This window comes from Marmota flaviventris, chromosome 1 (assembly GCF_047511675.1).
Source record: "Marmota flaviventris isolate mMarFla1 chromosome 1, mMarFla1.hap1, whole genome shotgun sequence".
Lineage (NCBI taxonomy): Eukaryota > Metazoa > Chordata > Mammalia > Rodentia > Sciuridae > Marmota > Marmota flaviventris.
The window spans coordinates 17,399,210-17,424,268 of record NC_092498.1 but is presented as its reverse complement, the minus strand read 5'-3'; the positions used below and the strand labels follow the sequence as shown (position 1 = coordinate 17,424,268).

The 25,059-nt window shown below is 40.8% G+C and overlaps 1 protein-coding gene across 2 annotated transcripts in view; it reads right to left on the bottom strand.

The window, feature by feature from the left end:
• Positions 1–207: 207 nt before the first annotated feature.
• Positions 208–25,059, bottom strand: part of Dgki (diacylglycerol kinase iota) — a 408,417-nt gene continuing 383,565 nt past the window's right edge. For both annotated transcript variants that reach the window (XM_027952172.2, XM_027952173.2), the window contains 5 exons: positions 17,130–17,167; positions 13,746–13,866; positions 5,925–5,961; positions 4,451–4,550; positions 208–324 (listed from right to left, as the gene is read on the bottom strand). In XM_027952172.2, coding sequence (XP_027807973.1) covers positions 208–324; positions 4,451–4,550; positions 5,925–5,961; positions 13,746–13,866; positions 17,130–17,167 — 413 coding nt within the window. The remainder of the gene's footprint in view (positions 325–4,450; positions 4,551–5,924; positions 5,962–13,745; positions 13,867–17,129; positions 17,168–25,059) is intronic.

The window sequence follows — 25,059 nt, the reverse complement described above, 5'->3', positions numbered from 1 at the left end:
CCAGGTTGCCTGCCTCCTTCTCACTGGGCTATCATGTTCTGTTGTACATCTTGGTAGCCCTTAAAAACTGGTGGCATGGTCTCAGATAGATTCTTGCAGGAGACAGATAGATACATGGATTCCATCATCTTCTTCCAGGGGAGCTGCCCAACTGCCAGCAGGGCACAGGTGATTTGCTCACTCATCCTCTTGGCCCATCTACCAGGGTCAAACAGCAGTTTCCAGGTCCTCATGGCCAAGGATTTTATAGTTTTGGCGGCTTTCGAGGTAAGCAGCCAACTCTGGGTCCCCAGCCTGCTGTGCTCTGTCTTGAGGCGTCTTACCCTAGAGGTGGCAGTGAGAAGGAGAGAGACACAAACACTCAGAGTGAGACAAAATGCATGTTATCAGAGAAACAGAGCTCCCCCCCCACCCCGGGGGAGGGGGTTACTCACTAATAAGGATCTTCCCATGTTTTCCCTGTTCCAGTTTACAAGACACTTTCAAATCTATTATCTTATCATAAGCATTATATCCAACTTGTGAGATTGGCAAATTAAAGAGTGTATCACTTTTGAGATGTTAAACCTCGGAAAACAGAAGTCTGCAGAGTTTTAGAGAGGGAGAAACAGAGAGAGTGGCCCAGTGACTGTAGGGACACAGACCCTTTTTAGAAAGGGAGAGATAAGACAGCATTAAAAAACAGGAAGTGAGCAGTCTAATTTCTAGTTTGGATTCTATTATATTAAACTCTAGGAACTGACAAGCTGAAGTTGAGAGGAAGGGCTACTCACAAATAATCTGAAAGGTTTTCTTTGCTGGTTTCAGTCTTCAGTTAAGTTATGCCCAATTTATAATTAACTACCTGATTGCTTCAAAATGAATTAATTTCTGAATATAAAATGATGGATATTGATTAAGGGAATCTTGGAAAAGTAAAAAAAAAAAGCATAAATAATAAAATAAAAATCACCAATCATTGCACTAAAATAGGAAAACCAGTTTTCATCTTCCATAAGTTATTTTTATCATTTTCTATACCTCTATGCATAATTTTCTTTATAAAAATAAAACTACACTTTGCCTATATGCTGTTATATAACTTTTTTCACTTAATAATACATCATGATTTTATGTCATTACACCTTCAAAATATTTTAAATTATTACATAATTTCTTATAGCCTACTATAATGCTTTCTGTATATCTGTATATATACACCAAGCATTTGTATTTATGTTTGAATTTTTTTTTTGTACCAGGGATTGAACACAGGGGTGTTTAACTACTGAGACAAATCCCCAGCCCTTTTAAAATAGATTTTATTTAAAGACAGGGTCTTGCTAAGTTTCTTAGGACCTCACTAAGCTACTGAGGCTTTGAACTTGTGATCCTTCTGCTTCAGCCTCCCAAGCCACTGGGATTACAGATGTACACAACCATATCTGGCTGTTTGAGAAGTTTTTTAAATGAGACTGGTGAGTACAAGTCTGCACTAAAGGGAAGCAGTGTGTCCATTTTTTCAAATGCCCACTTAATGTCCCTTGAGGTTTTCTAAACTTTTGTTCAATTATATTATTTTACTTATTTAAAAAGTCTTATCAAGTTCTAAGGAAAAGGTAAATTCATGATCATTATACCAAAGAAATGGTTCCATGTATAAATGCACATGGCTTCAAAACAATTATTAAATGCTGGGCGCAGTGATGTATGCTTGTAATCCCAGTGGCTTGGGAGGCTGAGGCAGGAGGATCAAAAGTTCAAAGCCAGCCTCAGCAACTTAGTGAGGCTCTAAGCAACTCAGCAAAACCCTGTCTCAAAAAAAGGGCTGAGGATGTGGCTCAGTGGTTAAGTGCCCCCCTGAGTTCAATCCCTAGTACCAATAATAATAAGAATAGTAATCAGTAAAGAGTTTCATCTTTGTCTTCATCTCAGGTACCCCAGTGAATACTGCTGGCCTCACTCAACCTGCTCCAAGTAGCATACAAAGGTATGTAAGTAGAGGATTTAAGAACAGTAATGATGGCTCTGGAATCAGTCTAAAACTTTTCCTAATTAGTTAGAATTTAGCATTTAACCACTAGCTTAAGGTTCCCATAGTAATTCCTGTTGCATTTAGTGGGACTCTGAATTGATTTTTAAGGAACTTTTCTCTAATAAGAGAAATTCCTGGGACATTACTTCTTCCTAAATAATTCTAGGAGAAGATCAAGTTTTAATTATCATGTTCAGTGTTCTAGCACTATGTACTAGCATTAAGTTACAGAATGCCTAAATTAAAGATCCTTAAAAGGAATGAAGCAGAGCTGCATTACTTACCCTAGAACATAATGTGGAGTGAAAACTCATGTTATACAATATGGCATATATAGTATCACTTCACCCAATTTAAAAGAAATGGAAGAAAAATAGACAGACATATAAAGAGAGATCACTAAAAGTTTTATTGGATTCGGGTCTAGGTTGTGGGATCCTTAGTGATTTTTGCTTTTGTTATGTGTGTGTGTGTGTGTGTTTTCTATAGTATTAGTTTTCTGTGTGAGAATGTTCTATATTTATAGTCATAAAAATAATGAAGTTATTTGCATTTTGAAAAAGCACACATATACAAGACACAAAATTAGAAGAAATCCCAGAGAACCTTGAGTCCACTTAACTGATGAAGAAAATAGAAAAATAAAAAGGGCAACCTGCTCACAGGCCAAGTCTCCTGAGTCCCAGTTTGTCCTTTATTTCATGTGTCTCCTATCTTTTCTTTTTTCTTTTTTAATAATTAAGTAGAAACTAGCCTTTGTGTGATAGATGGGCAGCTAACCTGCATGCTCTGAGTGGCCCCAGGCCAACCCCACCCAACAGGGACTGGTCTAATCCTGCCTACAATGTGCATGCTCCTCAGGTAGGTTAACCATCAAAGCCTCTGATACAAAGGTCATCTGGAGAGAGTATCCTATTGAGCAATTATCTGCCATTTGAAATAACATACTAAATTGGCTAGCCAGATGAGTAACTGACCAGCTAGAAACCGGGACACAGCTCAAGTGTATTTGAAATGCTTAAAGCAGAATTGATGCAGCAAGAGGGCAAGAATGCTGGTGTGTTGCCAGGGAACTGCAGGATTCCTAACAACCCAACTAGCTCAGAAAGGAAAGAGGTCTACTCAGGAGACTGTTACTTCACAATGCCTGCTGAAGTCTGAGCAATTTCTAGGGCAAAAATTGCACATATGCAGTCTCATTACTTAAATAAGTCTAGTGGAGCTGAAATCATTGATTAAACTTCTAAGTTAAATATGTGTCATGGCTACAGTTACTCAAAATCCAAATTACTCAGTGCTTGCTTAATGAAAGCTTTATCTATACATTAAAATTCTTCTCTGCAACTCTAGGGTAAGAGTTGGCCATTCCTTGGAGTCTACCCAGGGTACTTTAAAACTCTCAGAGCTTATCAGGATTCTTTATAGGGTTGATCTTCTGTAGAAACACCACCCCCCAGGCTCAGTCCAAGTTCAACTCTATTAAACTTCAACTGCACCTTTACTTCATCTCACCACCCTTTCTCTTCGGTGTTCTCACTACCTTCAAGATACCCATACACTCTAAATCCAGATTTATATAATTTTGGCTGCAAAGAAATCCATCACATTTCAAGCTACACTGCCTCAGGGTGAGGCAACAAAACAGATTATACAAACTGAGCATGAAAACCAACTTTGTTGTCACATCATCCTTCTGGGACAGTAGGGTATTCTGTCACCAAATGAAAAAAGCCAATCTGCTAAAACAACACTAGGCTGAATGCTCAAAGAGGAAGTCCAAGGGCACACTCAACTTCCCTTAAGTTTCAGTTTCTGTACCAACAGTAATTCCCACCCTATCTAATTTCTAGATTAACTTTTAGGGAATACTATAAAGCCAGAAATGGAAAGAAATTTTCAAAAATGAAAGAAAAATAGAGAACCTCAGAAATACAGCAGATTTAAGACTGTAACCATCTCAAAGCTGGGAACCAAGCTCCAAAGAGCCAACAGGTAATCACTTTGGCATCCATGTAAGGAGCCACATAAAGAACAGATTTTAAATGGCATCGGATTCAGTACTGAAAGAGAAATCCCAAAGGAACTTCTCATTATCCAGGCCAATGTTTTTGAACATAGTCCTGACCCCTTTCCTGGGGCTTTGGATCTCCCCTCCCCACAATTTGCCTGCTGGAGTTCAACAAACAACCCCCAAGTCCCAAGGCCAGCACGTTGAAAGGTTTATAAAGTGCCACAGGCAAGCAACACCCGCCCTTTGTGCTTATGCATTTAAAATGCACTTTCTCTAAAGGAAGCACTCTATTTTTTCCTCCTTTTTCCAAAGCCCCAGGCACTTCCATAAGCACAGAAAGGATGCCTGTGCTAGGGGCTCCAGCGAAGGCAACAGTGGCCCGATCCCAAGGGAGGGAGGATGTTTGCACTCGCTCATCCAGTTACCTTGGAGTCCGTCTTTCTCAGAGATGCTCCTGCATCCACCAGAAGCTGGCACACAGCCCGGTTCCGCTGGCAGGCAGCCTTATGCAGTGCAGTCTCACCCCTAAATCAAAGATGAAATGGGAAGCCACTCATAAAGGCGCTGGGGACAGGCTTGGGGGTGGGGGGGGGCAGAATGGTGAAGGGAATTATCCTACCCCCTACCATGTTGCTGCTGTCCTGTGTTCCTCAGCCTTTTCCCCTGAGGGCAGCTGAGATCAGGGCTGTGGGAAGTTCCTGGGAAGGTGATCTAGGGGGTGCCTAAAACTTGACTTTCTCATTGATTGACCATCATATCATATCTAGTTCCATTGGTTAACTAGGCTTAGTGATTTTTTTAAAATAGTTTGTTAGTTTTTTAGAATTTTCTATACTGCTTGACTTAGCATATGTTTGATGGCGTTATCAAATAGAATAATTGCATAGATTTGTCTGCACACCAAAATAATTCCCTCTGTGTCTCTGTTTGGGCAGAGCATGAAAGGTACTGGGTGGAGTACCCAGGGAGCAGCATGAAAGGCCACCACTTTTCTGTGGCATCTCAGAATGCTTGATTGACCCTACTTGGCCTTCAAAAGAATATCTCCAGAAAACCTGACTTGAAAGTACCAGATTGGCCTCCACTCTGCTCAGGCCACTTTGGGTTCTGTGTGAGTGGCAGGCAGAAGGAGGGGCAGCCTCAGAGGGCATGTGGGAGGCTCAGTGAGACTTTCAGGGGCCCAAGATCTCCAAGCAGGAAGCAGGCCTAAGACCAGCCTCTGGGAGGACATAGTGATAGACTCGTCTCCATCTGTGAAAGGCAGTCTAGGGAGGAATATATTCCCATTCTGAGTTCCAAAGTAAAAAGATGTTTAATGCCATAGAGTTTCATTAAAAAAAAAAAAATCAAATGCAACCCATAGAAAAGGCAAACTGGGGTTAGTGGCAGCAGAACTCACAACAGTGCCAAAGGGACATGCTGTGTGTACCAGCTCTACAGAGCAATGGTGGCTTTTAGAAACTCACAGCTGAAACCCCACCCCCTGGTCCTCCATTCTACTCATTCCCACTTTTGCTCTCTACCTAGTTAACTGCTCATCAACTAATTTCTCTCCATCCCACTCATCTTTATTCTACCAAGTTTATATATAGAGAGGTAAATGTATTTATTGACGATTCTCAGCAGTTCAAGATGCTCCAGTGTAAAAGTATCTTCTTTCTAGGAAGCTCTCATTGATGATTAGCATTGTCTATGCATGTAGTCATTATGACATATCATCAATTTTTATCATAAATTTTTTTATTCAGATTAGCCCTGCCTGCACAGTTATAAATACAGTTGATAGTGGACTTTTAATCAATGAAATTAAAATTACCTCATATGCCTTAGATTTTAATCTTCTCCTAGAAATGTTCTGAAGAAAATAATCTAGACTATGCAATGAAAGGCAACACTCACGTTTCACTGTCTGCCATGTCCAATAGTTCAGAAGGTCCTAGACAAGAAGAAAGCAAGATGCCCATCAAAAATAAGCTCCAAACTAAACATTAACAGAGAAACTATAGTCACAGAATTAAAATGCCATAGAAAGGTGAATTTTAAAGGAGTCATTTGGTGATAGGAATAATAAGACAAAAAGAAAACAAACAAACAAAAAAGAATTCTTCTACCTCTTGATCACTCATCTCCCAATCTGGAGTCAATAACGGATAGAATGGGAAATGCAAAAGATGAGACAGTCTGCTGTCAAAAGACTTTCAATCAAGTTGAAGAAATAAAATTAATTGGAGCAGAGGAAGTGAAGAATGGTGAGGTGGCTGCCCAGAGAAACAACAGCCAATCAGGTGGGCTACCAGGACTGTTTCTCATTCTTTAGCTATAGGATGTATTTCAGGGTCCTCCCATAGTATCATGTTTTACAACTGCAAACACTGCACACGTCATCTGGTCCAATGTCTTCATATTAGAAAAAGGCTAAAGTCTTACTTTTTATGAAATTTCCCTTCTAAAACCTGGAAGAAATGTTATGCATACCCATAAATAATTATAAACACATCATTAGAAATTGAAAAACACATGAGTTTGTCTTTGGTTGGTGCTTTATTTACTAATTCTCACATCCAATCTGAATACACTACTTGGAATGTCCACTGTTCTGCCTTCTGACCACTGCTTCCCTCCTTGCAATCCCTTATCCTTCAGCCTGGAGCCCCCTTTCCTACACAAAGTCCCCTAAGACCCCACTGCACATATTGCATTAAACACCCTGCCTACATGACCTCTCTTTTCACATGCTGACCCTGTGACTCATACTTGAGTTGGGAAGTGGGACTTATCATCTAACTTGGGACCATCCAAGGTCAATGGGGATATGGAATTACTTTACTAAGCACGAGACTTGAGTAAGTATTTTCAAATTACCTACTGATTTGCCTCTCAATCTAGACTCTGGTAAACTTGTGGAAGATTTAGCCTGTGCTTTCCCCATCACTGTGTCCTTCTTGATACCCAGCATAGAGTCCAGTTCCAGGCCGATGCTTAAATATTTGGCTGAATGAATGAATAAACATGGCAGGAAGTACCAAATACAGTTTTAGGTACTGGGCATGTTACAATCCTTGGGATTTGTCTTTGTATTGGGGGAGATCATTATTATTGCAAATTAACTTACTTTGCATAACGTAAGAAATCTGGGGGGGAAGACATTCTAAGTTTCTAACCATGAATTTGCCAAAGAAATGACTGTGATATCATCGAATTTCTAAGTTCTGTTCATCCTGGAGCTAAATCATCTTGACCTCATTGCTTTCCCATCTACTCTTCACTGGAGCTAGGTGAATCTGTTTTTTAAGGAACACGGGGGATGCTACACAGAGCCTTGGGCATGCTAGCTAGGTAAGCACTCTACTGCTGAGCCATATCCCAGCCTCCTCCTGGTTTCTCCCTCTCTCCTTCCCTTACTCCCTCCTCTTTTTACTTTTTATTCTAGTTGACAAGTAGACTTCCTAACAGGTCTCTGCCTGGAATGTAACTGCATGAAGAAAGTGTTATTTAAAAATAAAATGGTCTTTTATCACCTGGATTTCCAAGTTTCCATCTATCATCTACTGTTCATTCCCAAGTACGTGATGAAGTTTACAGCCTTACACTGGGAAGAACCCTTCCTTCATTGGTTCTTTAAGTTTCATTTATTCACGTCAGCTGAACTCATAAGGGCACAACTGATTGTTTCTAGATCTGTTTCTAGATCTGGGAGCTTGATCCCCCACTCTCCCTACCCACAACAGCCTTTCTTTTTCTAATGTCATACTCAAACCCAACACATTTTTCAAAGCCCTGTCTGTGACAAGGTCCTCTGAAGAGATGATCTGTGATCTCAGAACTCCCATGATGCTTCCTTGGTTCTACCCTGTATCTCAAATTTCCTTGTCAAATGTTATGCCTTATCTCTTAAATTATTCTAAATCTTTTGAGTATCAGAACGCTTTCATTATTTTTGTATCCACCATGTACCTTATATGAACAACAAACATCTAACTCAATCATCTTTTTTAACATTTGAGAATATTCTTTTTTAGTGGTTCTTTTCATGATAGATGACAGTAGAATCCATTTTGATAGAATTACACAGCATGGAATATATCTTATTCTAATTAGGATCACATTCTTATGGATGTACACAATGGTGGGATTCACTGTGGTGTACTTCTGTTCCTTACTTCTGTGATTCTGAGGAAATAAGAATGATAATCCTTCTCCCTCCACCTCATACACACATCCAAAGCAGACCGGGCAGAGACTAGGACTGAGGCTCCTGGCACTGCCCCTCTTGGTTTAAACTCTCAGTTCCAACACATACTAGATGCTGGACAAGTTCGTAATGCCTTGGTTGTCACACATGCAAAGCTCGATTAATATTAATCTCAAAGGTTGTTGGGAGGTTTCCTGAGTCATTATGCATAACATGCATATAACAGTGTCCAGCCCACCATAAGCACCACTTAGAGTTTAGATAGTGATAACTGTCCTGTTTTCTGTCATATATAGCTGGTCACATCAATCAAATGGGACATCAGTGTGGGAAGATGACACAGAGGACCACTTCACTCCCACTTGCATTTGAAGTCACTCAAGCTATAGGCCAGAGAACCAAGCACTCCATGCCTTTTCAGTTGCAGACAGGGCATCCTCCACAGGATCAGGAGCAAGAGGCCCACTGGGCCCCACGGTCCTTCTGAGGAGCTCCAGATACCTTTGGCAAACCTTTGAATCCTATCATTGTGGAAGGAATTCCAGGAACACAAACAGCCTGGCCTCACCAGTAGCTAGGCCCCCATCATTACTGCTAATTGTACCCAACTGAGGCAACAGAGGCCTCTTTTGCAGCACTGGCCATCAGAGCTGCATCCACCATGGGTCCAGTGACCCCCAGGGTCCAAGCTTCCATGCATGGGAGGGAACATGAAATATTTTAACTCATTAACAACAAGGGTTTGACAATCTAAGGATGGGGACAAGGAAAAGAAAGGACATTGTGCCTCACCATATCTGAACAGGATAAAAACAGAATCATTAAAAGTGCAGCCAACTCAGTTATTCCAATGCTGATTTTCCAGTCTGTGCTTCCGGCATGCCTGTGGCCAGAGAAGAGGCACAGACACTTGCTCTTAATTAACATCTAAAGAAACTCTAGTTAAGGGTTTGGGGTATGACTTGGAATGACTAATTTATTTAACCCCAAAGTCCTTTCTCCTTCCATTAACATAATCACAAAATATTTAAACTTTTTTTTTTTTTTTTTTTTTAAGTGCGGGGATCAAACCCAGTCCCCAGGGCCCGTGCATGCTAGGCAGGCACTCTACCATTGAGCTCTATCCCCAGCCCACTAGAACATTTTGTGCACTGGCAGGCAAATGACCAGTGAAGAAGGGGAAAGGTGGCAGTCAGCTCATTACAGATAGCAGTGGGGAGCTGCTTTTAATAGCACAGGTACATTTTCTCATCATTTTGTGAGCCTGCTTTCAAAGGCCTATGTTTGCATTGTGCTAGCAAGAAGGGGGCTGCACAGTAAGACACAAGAAGAGTGGCTGCCAGGTGTATCCCAATACAAGGTGTGCCATCCCTCTTGGTTTGTTCTGCACTGACAAATAACCAGTTTAGAACCATGCTCTAAACTAGCCTGTGCTGTTTAGTCACCGTGCTGCAAGATTTGGATGGGGGTGGTCAGAGAGCTGAACATAATAAACAAAGGTCACAAGAATTTTCTTGAAGGATAAAATGTATTTAAAAAAAATAGCACCTAAACCAGGTGTGGTAGCACACGCCTGTGATTCCAGTGGCTCAGGAGGCTAATAAAGGAGGATTGCAAGTTCTAAGATAGCCTCGGCAACTTAGCAAGACCCTGTCTCAAAATAAAAAATGAAAAAGGGCTGGGGATATGGCTTAGTGGTTAAGTATCTCTGGGTTCAATTCCTGGAACCAAAAGCAACAACAACAACAACAACAAAATTGCTCCTAAGATTTTTGGAAAGTTGGGTCTCACTAATTAAAAAGGACAAAAAAGAAAAAAAAAGAGAAAAAAATTAAAGACTGATTTTCTTCAATTTATACAACAAGCACATGCAGGTCCTCTGCCTTCTGGTTATTTGTATCTCATGTCTTTTGCTAGAATAAGGTATCCAGAAGACATATGCATGAGTTTGGATTAATAACCTAACCTCATGATGCTTCTGTTTTTACCATCTGTCAAATGGAAATTAAATGTGCTATTACATTTAGCATCTAGCTCAATAAACTTTAGTGTAATGAGTGCTGTAAATTTTTTTCCTCCAAAGTGTCTGGGACAATTAATTTTTTTAAATGAATGATTGTTATGTTTAAATCATACTAGATCCCAGACCACATGTTTTTCCTCAGAGAACTATTCATAATTGAAACATGGATTTAAAGGACTGGACCATGTGGGAAATCGTCTGGAAAGTAAAGGAAAGAACAATCTCTCTCATAAGGGGACATATACATCAGTATTCAGGCGAAGTCCGAAGAACATGAAAGGAGGCAAAACTTCAAAATCTTTCAAAGCAAGCATGGTGGTAAGTGGTCAAGCTCTCCTAACTGCAAGGAGTCAGTCCATGGGCTCTTCCCTGGGCCACGCTGTTCCTTGCTGGTGCGACTCTGACTCTGACTCTATCATCCATATTGCATTTGTGTTATATTGGACGTGCCTTTGGTACCACGCATTCTTTAATTTGCTTCCCACACCAGTGCATCCAAATCCCCTTTGCTATTCCTTCCACCTCCCCATAGCCTCTCTCCCTTCCTCCCTCTCTCAGGACTCATTTCCCATTAGTCTCCCTGACACTGCCAGCAGACCATTCCAAATCCTCCTCTGCCCAGAGACAAAGGCTGCACAGATGTGGGGAGAGCTGGCACTGGGAATGCTAACAGCACTGTCATCCCGGCCCAGCAGGAAAGTGGTCGTTTCTCTCTGGGACCAGAGGCAGAAAAGGGGGGGGGGGTTTAAAAAAAAAAAAAGAAAAAAGAAAGATTGAAGGCAGAAAAAGAGGGAAGACAAAATAACCCATTGAAATCAAAAAGGAAATGCATGAGTGAGATTTCTATCAGGAAAAACAGTGGGGGGCAATGGAGTAGGCGTGGGGAGAATAAAAACAAAAGAGCCAAATGCATAGGGCGTAGTGGAACAAAACAACACAAAAGTCTCTTGGAGGGGTAAACTAGGGGGAGGGAGCCCGCAAAAATGATGGCTGAAAGGAGTTGAAAAGTGGGAACCACCATGGGGAATCTCAGCATCCTTAGCCTCTGCCCTGTCTCTGGAATGGTTAGCTCTCTTCCTCCTTGGTTCTCTTTTCAACCCTCTAAATGCCCAGATTCCAGTTTTTCATAAAGGAAAGCTGCTCGCTGTTTGTATGAGAGAAGAAGGCCAAAGGAAGAGGCCCCCTGTGGCTTTTTCAGAACAAACCACACATCTCACTTCCTGCAGTCCTCAGCCAGTTTGAAAGAGCCTTAGAAGAGAAATACACTGTGGATCCTCCTGTCAGGGAAGACAACCATCTCTCACGACTCTTGTTCAGCAGGTGTTTTCTTGATCCTGAACCACACTCCTTACCCTAAATGCCCACTGAAGAAGCAGGCACAGCAGAGGGGGAGGTGCTTACAGCAGCAAGGATGCCCGGAGCCTTGTACAAGGTGAGGACCACACAAGTGTCACTTATGAACCTTGAAAGGGACCCACTGAATCCACGGGAAGCAAAGGCACCTTTTGTCAGGTCTTTCAACATATTTTGGATTTATAATATCTGAAGCTACAGGAAAGACATGGACCAGCATGGACCAAATTGTAAAAAATAAAAAGAGATCAAGAGATTTGCTGCATTCAGGAACTAGGAGGAGTGTGTTCTCTGGATCTTTGGCATGGCATAAAAATTTCATTTATTTAGTTTTTCTTTTTTTATTTACATGGATTCAAACTGATCAGACTTACTTACTGCAAATCTGTTGCTTATTTTTAAATATGATACCATAGTCTGGTCAACAATCCTAAATGGCTTCTGGAAGCCTTTTAGAAAAGGCACTGCCACTTTGGTTAGGCCAGGGTAATTCCAAAGTTATCATCAGTACTAAGGAAAAACTATTTCAATCAGCAGAGATCCCTTTAAAAGTGATTACAGAGTAGAGATAGGGTAAGGTTTTCATTTACTTGTTCCTGATTTCAAGAATGGGATAATTTAAAGGGGCTTCTATAATTTAAAAGAGATGAATGGTTCTGCAAAGGTAGTTTTCAATTTCAAAATGCACAGGTTAATACACATTGTATCAACAATAAAAGATGTTAAGAAAACAAATGAGCATTTAACTCTTGCAGAACCAGGTGAATTTGACTACCAAAAGATTTCACATTCAAAATAAAAAAAAAATCACATTCATATTCTTAAGTAAATAGAAATGATGAAATGGATGATTTTTTTAAAAATTGGTAATTAGTGTATAAGATTGATAAAAATGCATTTCAATAAAGATCAGTTGCAAATGAATTTTCATTACTTGACTATAATAGTAAAGTTTAAAAATGCCATCTATCAAAAATGTAGTGATTCTTGGAATGCCAATTGGAAGATTTAAGTTCAATCAGAAGAGATCTATTTACTTCACTATCTCCAGTCTTTCTCCTGGGCATCTCCTGACCCACTGGAGATTCTGATGGGACAGGAAACATCTGAGACCTCTGGAACTCTTTCCTGTGAATGAAGTTAGATAATGACTGGGAATCTTGAGTCTTTTTTCTTTTTCTCTTGAGCATAAACATTAAACCAATTAACAAACTCTAACCAAAGCACTAATCTGCTACTATCTATAATCTGAATTTGGGTGCCAATTAAGTAGGCCACATGTTCACTATCAGCTCTCAAAGTCTTCCAGGATCTCAGTGGACCTTATGTCCTCAGACACATTGAGCTTCCACATCTTCTCCTTTCAATTAGCCTAGCCAGGCAGACCCCCCCCACACACACACACAACACCCTGCCCACCCCAACTCCCTGTTTTTCCTGTTCTTTATTCCTCAAAATACTGTAAACATGAGAAACTAACATAACAATAGAGACTTGATATTCACCATCTTTATTAATGCTTCTAACAAGCTCTTAGAGACAGGTGCTCTAGGCCAAATCCAGCAGAGGATCTAACACCAAATTATTCCTCAAAATCCCAGTTAGAAAATGTTCTGGGAGGTGAGTATAACTGGCCACAGAGGACAAAAGAGTACTAGGCATTTCAAGGAAAATAAAGCATGACTTAAAAAGATGAATGGGATTCCAACAGAATAAACTGAGAAACTAAAAAGATTAAAAAAAAAATCATAGTCATAAATCCTCAGAATGGTCAACTACAAATATGGATTAGGTAGCTGATCCCAATCAGTTAATTTACCAAAAAAAAAAAAAAAAAAAAGTTTTTAGAAAAATAAAACACATTATGCCAGATTGCATTTAATTTTGTCCTTTACTTTTTAAAAATTAATGATCCAATAATAGCCTATATGGGGCTCCATATGATGATGGCTTCTATTAATTGCTTGGTTAGGATGACCCACAAGTATCAGTCATCTGTATGCCTGGCTGCTTCATATAAGCTGGGAGAGTCAGTTAAAATGGGATTAGCAGTCTTTCTCCCATTGTGAAGACAGCCTGGGTGAATGCCAATTTAGAAGATGCCTCTACTTCATGCAGGAGTGGTCTTTGGTAAGTTCTTGTGCCTACTCACCATGGTCCAGGATATATTTCACAATCTCCCCGTTGCCGGTTTTGGCTGCGTAGTGAAGCAGTGAACAGTGATCCGGTCCCTGAATTAGCAGACTGCCTCCATTTTTATAGCTTTCTATTAGCTGAAAGGGAGAAGCATGGAAAGAGGCTCAGGTAGAATCCAGAACAAGAACAGCTAAGTCCTCATAAAATAAGACTCACGTAGCAACCCGCAAATGTTTCTAGCCTCAGAGGACATAGAAAAAAGTCAAAGAGATGAAGTGGATTTTTGGACTGTGATATTACTCACATAGATGGCTGGTGTCTCACCTGCCTCTGGGGAAGGTCTGTGGTATTCAATGGTCCAAGGAAACTGAAACTTTCTCAATTGCTGTTCTCCTTCCTCTTCTAAGCTCTAGTCTCTGTCCCATGGGAGTGAGGGGTAAAGACAGCAAAAACTTCCCTTCCCTAGGTTGGCTCAGCACTCTTTCAAGGGAGAGAATAGTTATTGCTATAAGCAGAAAGAGAGCATGGCTGATAGCTAAGCTGCTTCCCTGTGTCCTTTACCTTTTCTTCAATCTAAAGAGCCTGACTACCAAATAGAAGAGCTGCTTCTCGTTTTCCTGAACACAAGCATTTACACGCACACATGCATAGACCACTGTGTGTGGCTCCCTTGCTCATCCAGACCTGCAGCCTGGCCTGACGCCGTCTGAGGATCATCCAGTACATACCCAAAAAGGCTAGAGATGATCCATGGGATGAAAACTGAAATGATGAAGAGAAGGATGTATTTATTTCTGTGGGAGGGAAGACTGGGAGTGGGGGGAAACAATTTGGCCGCCTGAGAGTAAGGTGGCTACAGGAGGAGGTAGCCTAGGTTCATGAAGGATAGAACACTGTAGAAAGTGCAAATAGGGTCCTGTTCTCCAAACGGCAGCATATTTGAACAAGAAGAGCTTTCGTGACATTTCTAAAGGGCAATTTGAGGATGAACAACCGTGCAGGTCATAAGCAAAGGGAATGTAGAAACAAAGCTGAACGTGACTCAGTCATTGGTCTACAGGCCTTTCAGGCGACTCAGAAGACAGAGGTGTAAAGAATTATAGTGACAGAGGGGGATACTATGAGGATAGCAGAGGCCCACCAGGGGACCACAAAGCACTGGATACAAAAGGAGCCCTGCAATCCTGCCTAGAAAATAGATGAAGAGGAATAGCTGAATGGAGGCCAAGGACTCATGGGAATCTCCATCCCTAAACTGTAGGGCGAGAGGATAGGGAGAAGTAGCCAACACTCCTCTCATGACCGGACAGAATCCTGCTCTACCCAACTGCAATGGCACCCTTTCCTTGGGGGCAGATCCAGAAAGGATGGATGGAAGTACAGACCCAGCCAGACCCAGTTGCCCAGCAGCCTTGACCCTGTCTTTCTAAGGGCTTTTAGACACTGGGACTCTTTAGTGAGCCGTGGGCATCCTATGCAGCCCAGCTGTTCAGGAGCTGTGTGACAGCCCTCCCCCTGAGCGGCTCCTGGGATCTTCTGTTCCCTAGTCCTTCTCTCCTTCTCTCTCTCTCCTAAAAATATGCACATATACACAACAACCAGTTTAATACTTAATTTGTACTGTACTTTCTATGCATATGAGAGAAACAGAAAATTGAGAAGAATGAGAAAAAAGGTACAAAAGAAAAAGACTAAAAAAGAAAAAAAAAAACTTCAGCCACTGTATTTCATCTCTCTGTAAATAAGTTGTCATTAAGTTACTTTTTAGCCATCTAGGACATCATTATAATGTAGAATGCAGAAAGACATCCAGCTGGACGTAGTGATTTTCTATATTTCAAATTACTCTCTGCTAATTACTGAAAATGTATGGTGATATCCAAGGACCTGGAATGTTGGCTGCCTACACTAAAAGCATACAGAAAATCAAATGAAAGGGTTTCCGATGTATGGTGCTTTGCAAAATGTCCTGGCCGAGAGGTTCTCCAGGGGCGAGGATCCGCCTTGTTCTCCTCTTTACTTCCCACAGGGCCTACCGGAAGTCCTTGCAGGAGCATAGTATGGTGCTAATCCACTGCTGGGAAAGGCAATGAACGCACAGGTACACTGCTCAGGGGGGCACTTCTCCCCTGGGTACCCATGGAGTGACACTCTGATCTGGACAACAGCACGGGTAATACCATTTTCATAATTATGTGCCTACACATGGCAATTGGCCAATATGTTTACAACCTTCTATATTACTCAGCTAGTAACCTGTTGAAAACGTAAAAATGTCGTACAGGTAGGCCTTGATTTATCTGATATAAGTACTTTAAAAAACAATGGTGGTGCTTCTCAGTTTTCTTCTAAGGCATTTGGGTAGTCAATCTGACCTGGAACTTTCCTACTCTGCTGATGGGTAAGGCACAGCCTCCACTCTATATATACAGCAGGTCAGTGCTGCTGATGTTACACAGGGACATATGATATGGGTCCCCATGCCTGAAAATGATATGAGACCAGATAAACATTTTAGAACACTCATAGACTACATTATACAAGACATTTTTTTATCCCCACCATTTTTAGCTGTTAAAAAAATGATTAACACTGTAAAATGAGTAAAATGGCTAACATTTTTGAGCCCTTTCTATATAATACAGACCATCATGACAATATCACTTGCATGATAACATTCAATCCTCATAGCAAACCAAAAAAAGGGGCAATATTATTATCCTGCTTTATGGATGAAGAAATTGAGGCACAGAGGGAATTCAATAATGGCTCAAAACCTCACGAGTAATGAACAGTAGGGCCAAGATCTGAACTCAGGCAGGCAGCCTGACTTCAGAATTTATAGTCCCTCCCAAGGCAGCGGTGACCATTTCCTTCCTTAGAACTAAATTCACCAGACAAAAATGGGCACAAATAAGATGTTCAAAATGGACCAGTTGATCTTTAGGCTAACTATGATCCACAAAGCATCAAACTATAACAACGGAAGATGTGAGCCCCATCACAGAGAATGCATTGTGGGTATTGCCTAGGTTATTCTTTAAAATTTATTCATTTCAATATCTGTCTGAAAAGAAATCCTTTACTTTCTCAAATGTCAGCTTCTTCAGAGCAGGAACTCTGGGCACTGTGGCCCTGATACTGGGTGTATGGTTCATTGTAATGAATTCAGGCAAATCTCAGGGCATTTTCCCACAGACCCTGCACTGTTGGGAATGAAGAGAGACTATGAGGGCTCCTCTCTTTCTGTGCTCTGTTCTCAAAAATATCCTTCCTCCTTCTCAGCCAATGCAGGCAGTGGGGAGATAATCCATAAGCAGGATCTTGAAAATTTGGTGAACAATATCATTTTTTGAAAATTCTTAATGAATCACCAAATTTGCAAAGAGAGATATCTTACCTTCATAAGATCACCAGCTATTACTGCCTGCAAAATTGCTGTGAAAGACAAAACAGAGATGTCCATTAGTAGAAGGCCCTCTCTTTAAAATCCTACAGAAGGTTGGGTGCATATTTTGAAAGGGCAGTCTATGGTAGTCTGTGGGGAGAACCTAGAGAAGGAGAAGCATCCCGAAGGCTGAAACTTAGTCAAACAGATGAAGGTCCTCTCTTTCAGCCCTTCCCTGCCCAGGCACCAATCCCATGCATCATTCTAGATCCCTTAGGAGTCCCGCTCCAGTCCTGGTCCAGCAAAGATGGCATGAAATTTAGAGTTTCACGGACTGGATTCAAATCTTAGCTCTGACACCAAGGAGCTGTGGAACAGTGGGTGAATTTAACTACCTGAGCCTCAGTTTCCACAAATGCAAAGGAGAAAGTCTTAACTTTATGGGAGGCTAAAAGGATTCATGAAGCCCTATGGATTTTCCTAACTAGCCACAGGTGCCAAGGAAGTGTCTAATCATGACTGTGGCTAGTCCCTTATTTCTAGTTCCTTCTCCTTAGTTCTTTTGAAGTTGAAGTAATCACCTGTCATTTTGATTATATATTTCGTAATGATAAAAACTCACTGCTATAGATAGTAAGATGATTAGAGGAAACCATTCTATTTTAATTGTGTCTAATGATTTATGCACATCATGTGGGGTATGGAAAGGAAATAAGAAAACATGCTTGACAAAAGTGGAAAACTATATGTGTGTCTGATGATAATTATCATTCTTAAAAGGAACTATTTACACCAGGATGGATATGGCCCTTTTAGATAAATAATATATCAACTATGAAACTACTCAAAAAATAGATTTTCAGGTTTTGAAGTCACAAAATTTTATAAGAAAAATAATGTAAATTTATTTTGCAAAGTGATATTTTATTCTACTTGCTTGAGTAATTTCTCAGGTAGAGTTAACCAAAAGTGAAGTACTGTGCAACAAAGTATATGAAGCCGTGGCTGCTGCTGAGCAAAGTCCTTGAGGCTTTTCTATGGCTCACTGTCGAGTCCTGGGTGAGCAGATGCAAAGGACCACGTGAAACTCACTCGGGGGCACAGGACTGAGCATCTGTCTTTAGTAGAAGCCTTGAAAAACTTGGTGATGAGGAGGGCAAGTTGAAAATAGACAGAAGGAGGATGCATGGAAGACCATCTGAAACCATCTGAGGGTTTCTTTCCATCTTCCTATAAATTCAGCACATGGCAGATGTGTACCAATTAACTTCTCAGTTTGACTGAAAAGAAAGCAAGTAAAGGAAAGGAGTGGGAAGGGAGAGATGTGAAAATAATACCGAAGGAATAAGATACGTCAAAAGAACCTAAGAAACATCCTGTCTCTTTGTTTTATAAGTGGGGACCTTGGCATCTGAAGTTAAGTGACTCTCTTGGGGCACAGAGCAAGTAGAGGCCTAGTCAGCATCACCAGACAGGCCCCTGTCCAGTGCCCCATGGAGCTCACTATGCACAGAGCCCTGCTAGTCTCTGCGGAAGGTATGTAGAAGGTGGCAGAAAATGTTGCTGTGAGGTTTGTAGCATTGTGGGGAAAAGTGCTTGACTCATGTCTAATTCTGACTCTGTAATTTACTGGGCCCATAAATTTAAGAAGTGATTCAGTCTTTGAGCCAATTTTTTCATTAACAGGTATATTGCTCACCTCCCTACCAAGGATCAAAGTTTAAAAAGTGTTTTGTGGGATGGTTGTATAGACAGAAGACACGATTCTCAGTACTGCTGTGACTGCACCCAAGTACATGGAAAAGACATATGGACGTTTTAGAAGGAGCCTTCCAACAAGGTAAAGTTGGCATGTGAAGTTGGGCAGACATAACTCTGTTAACATAGCACCAGACAGAGGACAAGCACAGATAAAGGAGCCAAAGGGATGGAGCTTAACTTCAAGACATAAAGACTACATCAGAGCTCAGAGAAGAAGAGGCGGGGAGAGTGTTAGCAGTCACAGATCTGGGGGAACAAATCAGAACATCATGCTGCAGGATGTTCTCTTGGTTGCAGGAAAATATTCAGAGTGTGAAGGAAATAAAGGAAGGAAAATGGCACAGGGGAACAGTTAATGTACCGCCCTGTAACTCACAAAGCAGCATAGCCTATGACTTCAAGATCTTATCAAACCCTTTCTCAGAATTTAAAAGTTCAAAAAAAGATGGAGACAGAAAAATAGAGAAAGAAGAAAAAATGGATTTATTAAAGCACTTGCATAATAAAATATACAGCATGTAAATAATCAATTGAAGATCATGAAAGAATTCCTTGGGCAAAAACTATTTATGGATCTCAATCAATCAATCAATCAATCAATAATAGAGGCTAGGTTAAAACTTACTAGCTAGTGGTGTAGTTAAAAAAAATTCTTGGAGGAAGTTAGTTTAGGCCAACTTGGTCACGATTAATTCAAATAATTAACAAAGAAGGTTTGGAACCCTTGCAAAGAATGTGAACAAAGCCGTGATAGTTAAAAGATGTATTTCTTAAAGGAAACTGCAAAGAGCTCCATATTGTCACATCAAAAGTGTTCTCAGGTCATGTGCTGCAGAGTCTCACAGGGGCCACTCCAAAGAGCACCACTATGCCAAGATGAGGCACCTAGATTATACCCTGCAGGTGATGGGAAGCTATGGGGTTAAATGTGAATCTGGGGAGCATATAAACGTCCTTACACAGACCAGTTTGATTCTGCTTCTCTCCTTCTGAAAACAGTTATGACCTGCTCTTAGCTCTTTCCCCCAGATTTCCTGCAGTCAAGCCTCTTTCTACTTCTACCCCAGAACATTCAGAAGCATTGTTATTTATGTTTGCTGGTGTCCAACAGCCTCCCAGTTTGATGTCCCAATGAATACGCAGAGAAACATATAACAGATTCATAACCACAAATAATCTCCATTGTACTGAATATGGAAAGCATGAATATTTATTTTTAAGTCAAGCAATATACCCAAGGGTAGCTATTATGCAAACATTATTAGGAACAAGGCTCACTTCTCTCTCCTGATTAATGTCTTTTCCTATGAACACTGTTGTTGAAGATCTTCTCTGAATAAAGAGAACCTGAATCCATTAGTATTCAATTCCAAATAATAACCTTCTGAAAGATCAAGCTTGAAAACAAATAATGAGTTGTTATGATCACAGTATTATTCTTTATTTCTTGAGCTCTAAGCTTTCCTTTTTTTCTTTCTCAAAACTCCTTCAACTAAAGAAATGATGCTTCAAACTTCCAGAAGTAAGAGAAGTCAAACTGTTAACAGGATGTGCAAGTTATTGAATAGATGAATAATAAGTTTCCTGGAAAATGAAATCACATTATTTCTTCCTTTGCAGGAAGACAGGCATGTGAGGGGGTAGAGAACTAGGGCATTTGTCATTTTTAGAGGTTGGAAGTTTCGTCATTAGCCGATATGCAGTGGTTCATTTTTTCCTTTAGTGCTATGACTTTCAATAAATTGCTGTCCACCGCGCACCCCAGGACAGAACGCTGGGGACCCAGGGGCAACTGCCTGTCTTCCCTCTCACAGACCTTCCTTGCTAAAGCCCGGATTCCTAAGAGTCTGGATATGCTCAGACCTGGTTTATGGAAGGAAAAGATGGCTTCCATCACACAGAACCAAGAAAGGGAGAAGAGAACCTCTATGATTTCAGGGTTTATATCGCTCTAAAATTCATGTTGAAACTTTATCCTCATTGTTGAGAACCAATTAGGAGGTGGGGCCTTTGAGGAAGTGATTATATTATGATTAATCATGTTAGTAACATAATTACTTGTGACAGAGATTAATGCCCTTCTGAAAGAGACTTCAGAGCACTGCCAGGGCCTTCCATCTTCTCCACCTTGTGAAGACACAGCATTTCCCCTCTTTACTTTGCTACCATGAATGCAGTGAGAAGGTGTCATCATGGGATCAGAGAAAGCCTTTGTAAGACACTGAATCCACTGGCACCATGATATTGGACTTTGCAAGTTCAATTATTTATATTTAATATCTATTATTTATACATTACCTAATCTATGGTATGTAGTTAGTAGCAGGAATGGATTTAGAGTCCTTGTTTGTCTCAGGGCAGCCCTATCCAAGGTGGTGGGGATACAGATGCACAAAAAACAAAGTCCACTCTCTGATGAAGCTGATGTTTTGGCAAAAAGTAAAAAAAAAAAAACAAGATCTGACTTTATAATTAGGAAGGAATATATTATAATAGAGGATGGATTCAGATGGCTTGGATTTCAGTCTTTAGAGCATCATTAGCTAATGAAGACCATGGACAAATTAGATTACTAAGCTTCAGTTATCTCATTGAAAAAAATGAAGATTAAAAGAGTAAATAATTTATAGTTTTAAGCACCAACACTTCTTGTTCCAACAGAGAAAGTGAATATTCGGCCTGGCCACTACAAATGCTGCTCTCACAGTTTTCTTGACCTGGTCATCATCACAGATGATGTCTCTTCAGAACCCTGCCCAAAACGCAGTCCTCATCACCACAGTCCTCAGACTTTCCCCCTCACCATCAGTGTTGCTTCCTGCTTGGCCACCAGGCAGCTCATACCTTCAGCCACCCAAGAGCCCACTTCTCTCAGATCCATATGTCCACACAGCCTTTCCTGTCTTCACCTCACCAGGGGCACGCTGTCCAATTCCTCTACTGTGTGAGCAGCCAGCCATGCTACATGTGCAACAACTTGTGAAGGCTTAGCTCACAAAGACGTGGAATTCAGTATGATCATTAAACACAGCAAAAGTAATCTAACACTCACTCAATGGTGCAGATAGCCACTGTGAATTATGCTAATTAGGCACAAATGGGAAGCAGCCCAACAAAATGACAATAATTAATATTATTTTACACAGACAAACAGAACAAGTCCAAGATGAGGTGAGAAAAAGGAAAAATTAGATATGTCTAAAGAACTCTGCATTTTAATCTAGGCCTAGAGGAGGTTTTCACAATAGAGATAAGATACGTGACAAGTTATTTCCTATTCTAAAAGCTAAAATGCTGAGAGATTTTCTTTAAAGAATCTACTAAAACTAATTCATGAGTATTCTTGTAATGATATGCAAATCTGTATCAGTCAACTATTACTGCATAGCAAGCCATGTCAAAACACAGTGGCTTGCAACACAACAATGATCATTTTGCTGAAAAATCTGCATTTTGGGCAGGGTTCTGAAGAAATGGAATGTCTGCTCCACTGAGAGCTGAATGACCCTCTCTGAATACCAGCCACAAATCACAAAAACTTCTTCCTGTGGAAGTCTCAAGCTTGCCTATATTCAAGGAGAAAAGACACAGACCACACATCTCAATGGGAAGAGTGTCAAAGTGCCCTTGAAAAATCTGTGTATAGGACAGGAGACAAGACTGTTTTAGAAAGTACACACTGTCACACCTCATACCTGCCTTTCTCCTTCCATCTCTAAAAAAACGGTTCTTTCCAAGAAGTACTTTACAGTCTTTTTTTTATTTTTCTGCTGAGATACTCGTGACACAAAACAGACGGCACTGTATGTGTATAATACATACCCACACACAGAATGCAGTTGACGAAGGCCGTCAGTGAGGGTCAGAGGCATTCCCCAACACTAAGTGAAAGTGGTCACCAACCCTCCTACTCAAAGCCCGTCATAATTCAAGTGTATGATGTGACAGTTTTATTTTCTACAGGCAGGACATTATCTTCCTTTCTAAACTCTCAACTTGCAATGTGACTTCATCTAATGAGCTGTGTCCTCTCTCCTGGAATATGGACAAACTTGTGACTTCCGCAGGAAGGGCCCTTTGTGATTTCCAAGGCAAGGCGAGGAGGCTTCACTGGGCTCTGTGGGGCTGGTTGTTTCTGGAACCCAGCCATCATTTCCCCAGGAAGCCCCAGTAGCCCCTGGGAAGCCCACCTGGATAGAACTGAGGATCCCAACTGAGCCAGTGCCCAAGTACCAGCCAAGGGTGTAGCTGGTGTTCAGAGAGGGTCATTCAGCTCTCAGTGGAGCAGAAACATTCCGTCTCTTCAGAACCCGGCCCCAAATGCAGATTTTTCAGCAAAAATGATCATTGTTGTGTTGCAAGCCATTGTGTTTTGACATGGCTTGCTATGCAGTAATAGTTGACTGATACAGATTTGCATATCATTATATGAATACTCATGAATTAGTTTTAGTAGATTCTTTAAAGAAAATCTCTCAGCATTTTAGCTTTTAGGATAAGAAATAACTTGTCACGTATCTTTTTATCTCTATTGTAAAAACCTCCTCTAGGCCTAGATTAAAATGCAGAGTTCTTTAGACATATCTAATTTCTCCTTTTTCTCACCTCATCTTGGACTCGTTCTGTTTGCCTGTGTAAAATAATATTAATTACTGTCATTTTGTTGGGCTGCTTCCCATTTGTGCCTAATTAGCATAATTCACAGTGGCTATCTGCACCATTGAGTGAGTTAGATTACTTTTGCTGTGTTTAATGATCATACTGAATTCCACGTCTTTGTGAGCTAAGCCTTCACAGGTTGTTGCACATGTAGCATGGCTGGCTGTTCACACAGTAGAGGAATTGGACAGCGTGCCCCTGGTGAGGTGAAGACAGGAAAGGCTGTGTGGACATATGGATCTGAGAGAAGTGGGCTCTTGGGTGGCTGAAGGTATGAGCTGCCTGGTGGCCAAGCAGAAAGCAACACTGATGGAGAGGGGGAAAGTCTGAGGACTATGATGATGACCAGGTCAAAAGAACTGTGAGGGCCACATTTGCAGTGGCCAGGATGAATATTTACTATTCACTGGCAAAAATGCGTTGGTGCTTAAAACCATCACCTGAGTTTTGTTCATTGTATATGTCATGCATTCATAAAACCCTCTGGGGAAGATTATTTATTTAACGTAGGTGAAATTAAAAATTCTATCTCAGGTGGACTCTGTCCCTAGTCTCTCCTTAATAATCAGATGTGAGCGAGGAGATTTTCCCACTAAGTTTCTCTTTCAACCAAAGTAAGGCTTCCTGAATTCCAGGTTTACAGTCCTCCCATTCCACCTTCCAGCCTCTCACCTCCATTGAAGAAACATGGAGTGGAGGGTGCAGACCACACACCTCACCCAGCCTATCATATCGTCATTACCAGGATTAATCCATTCCTAGGATTAATCCAGTTGCACCAAGAGGTCATTAAATACTACATTCAAACAGCGCCTGTGCCAAATCCATTTTAGACTGTAACACCATAGATGGGAGACATAAATAGATTTTGTTTCTAATGACAGAGTTAATCCTCAAATTCAATTAGTTCCTACTAATTGCATGCATGAATGTATATGGGCTGTTTCCATCTGCTGCAGAATCTTTTGGAAGCTCCTATTAGCATGGAAAAGGTTTTCTGTTTGTAGAAAAAAACAACCCCCATCTAGTGTTCCCTCCTGGCAGAAAACCTCCACCTTTCTGCCAGAGGATCAGGATGTGCTCCCTGCAGAAGCAGTTGGTTCCACATCTTTTATTCACCACTGGAATGGGCTATAAACAGTGCGGGGACCAGATGTCTCTAGGAAGCATTCCATTTGTTTATTTGTTGTTGCAACATTGTTAGTTAGTTGTTTCACATGTCTAAGTTCCATTTCTGCAATTAAGCCACAAGCATGCGGACCAAGTTTTGTTGTTGTTGTTGTTTATTTCTTTCTCTTTGTTTTACCCATTCTACACCTTTCTCTAAAAACTCTGTGGTACAGGAAATTAATCATATGCTTAATAAGTACATGGTTGAGTCTCTTGCCCTGATAATGCATCTGATTATCATTTTAATAGGCCTTGAATTTGGGATTGAGTAAGAGATTCTAGGAAATAGAAGGAAGTCCACTTTACTGGCCCTGTTATACCTGACAGTCAAGTTTGGAGTTCCAAATATTTT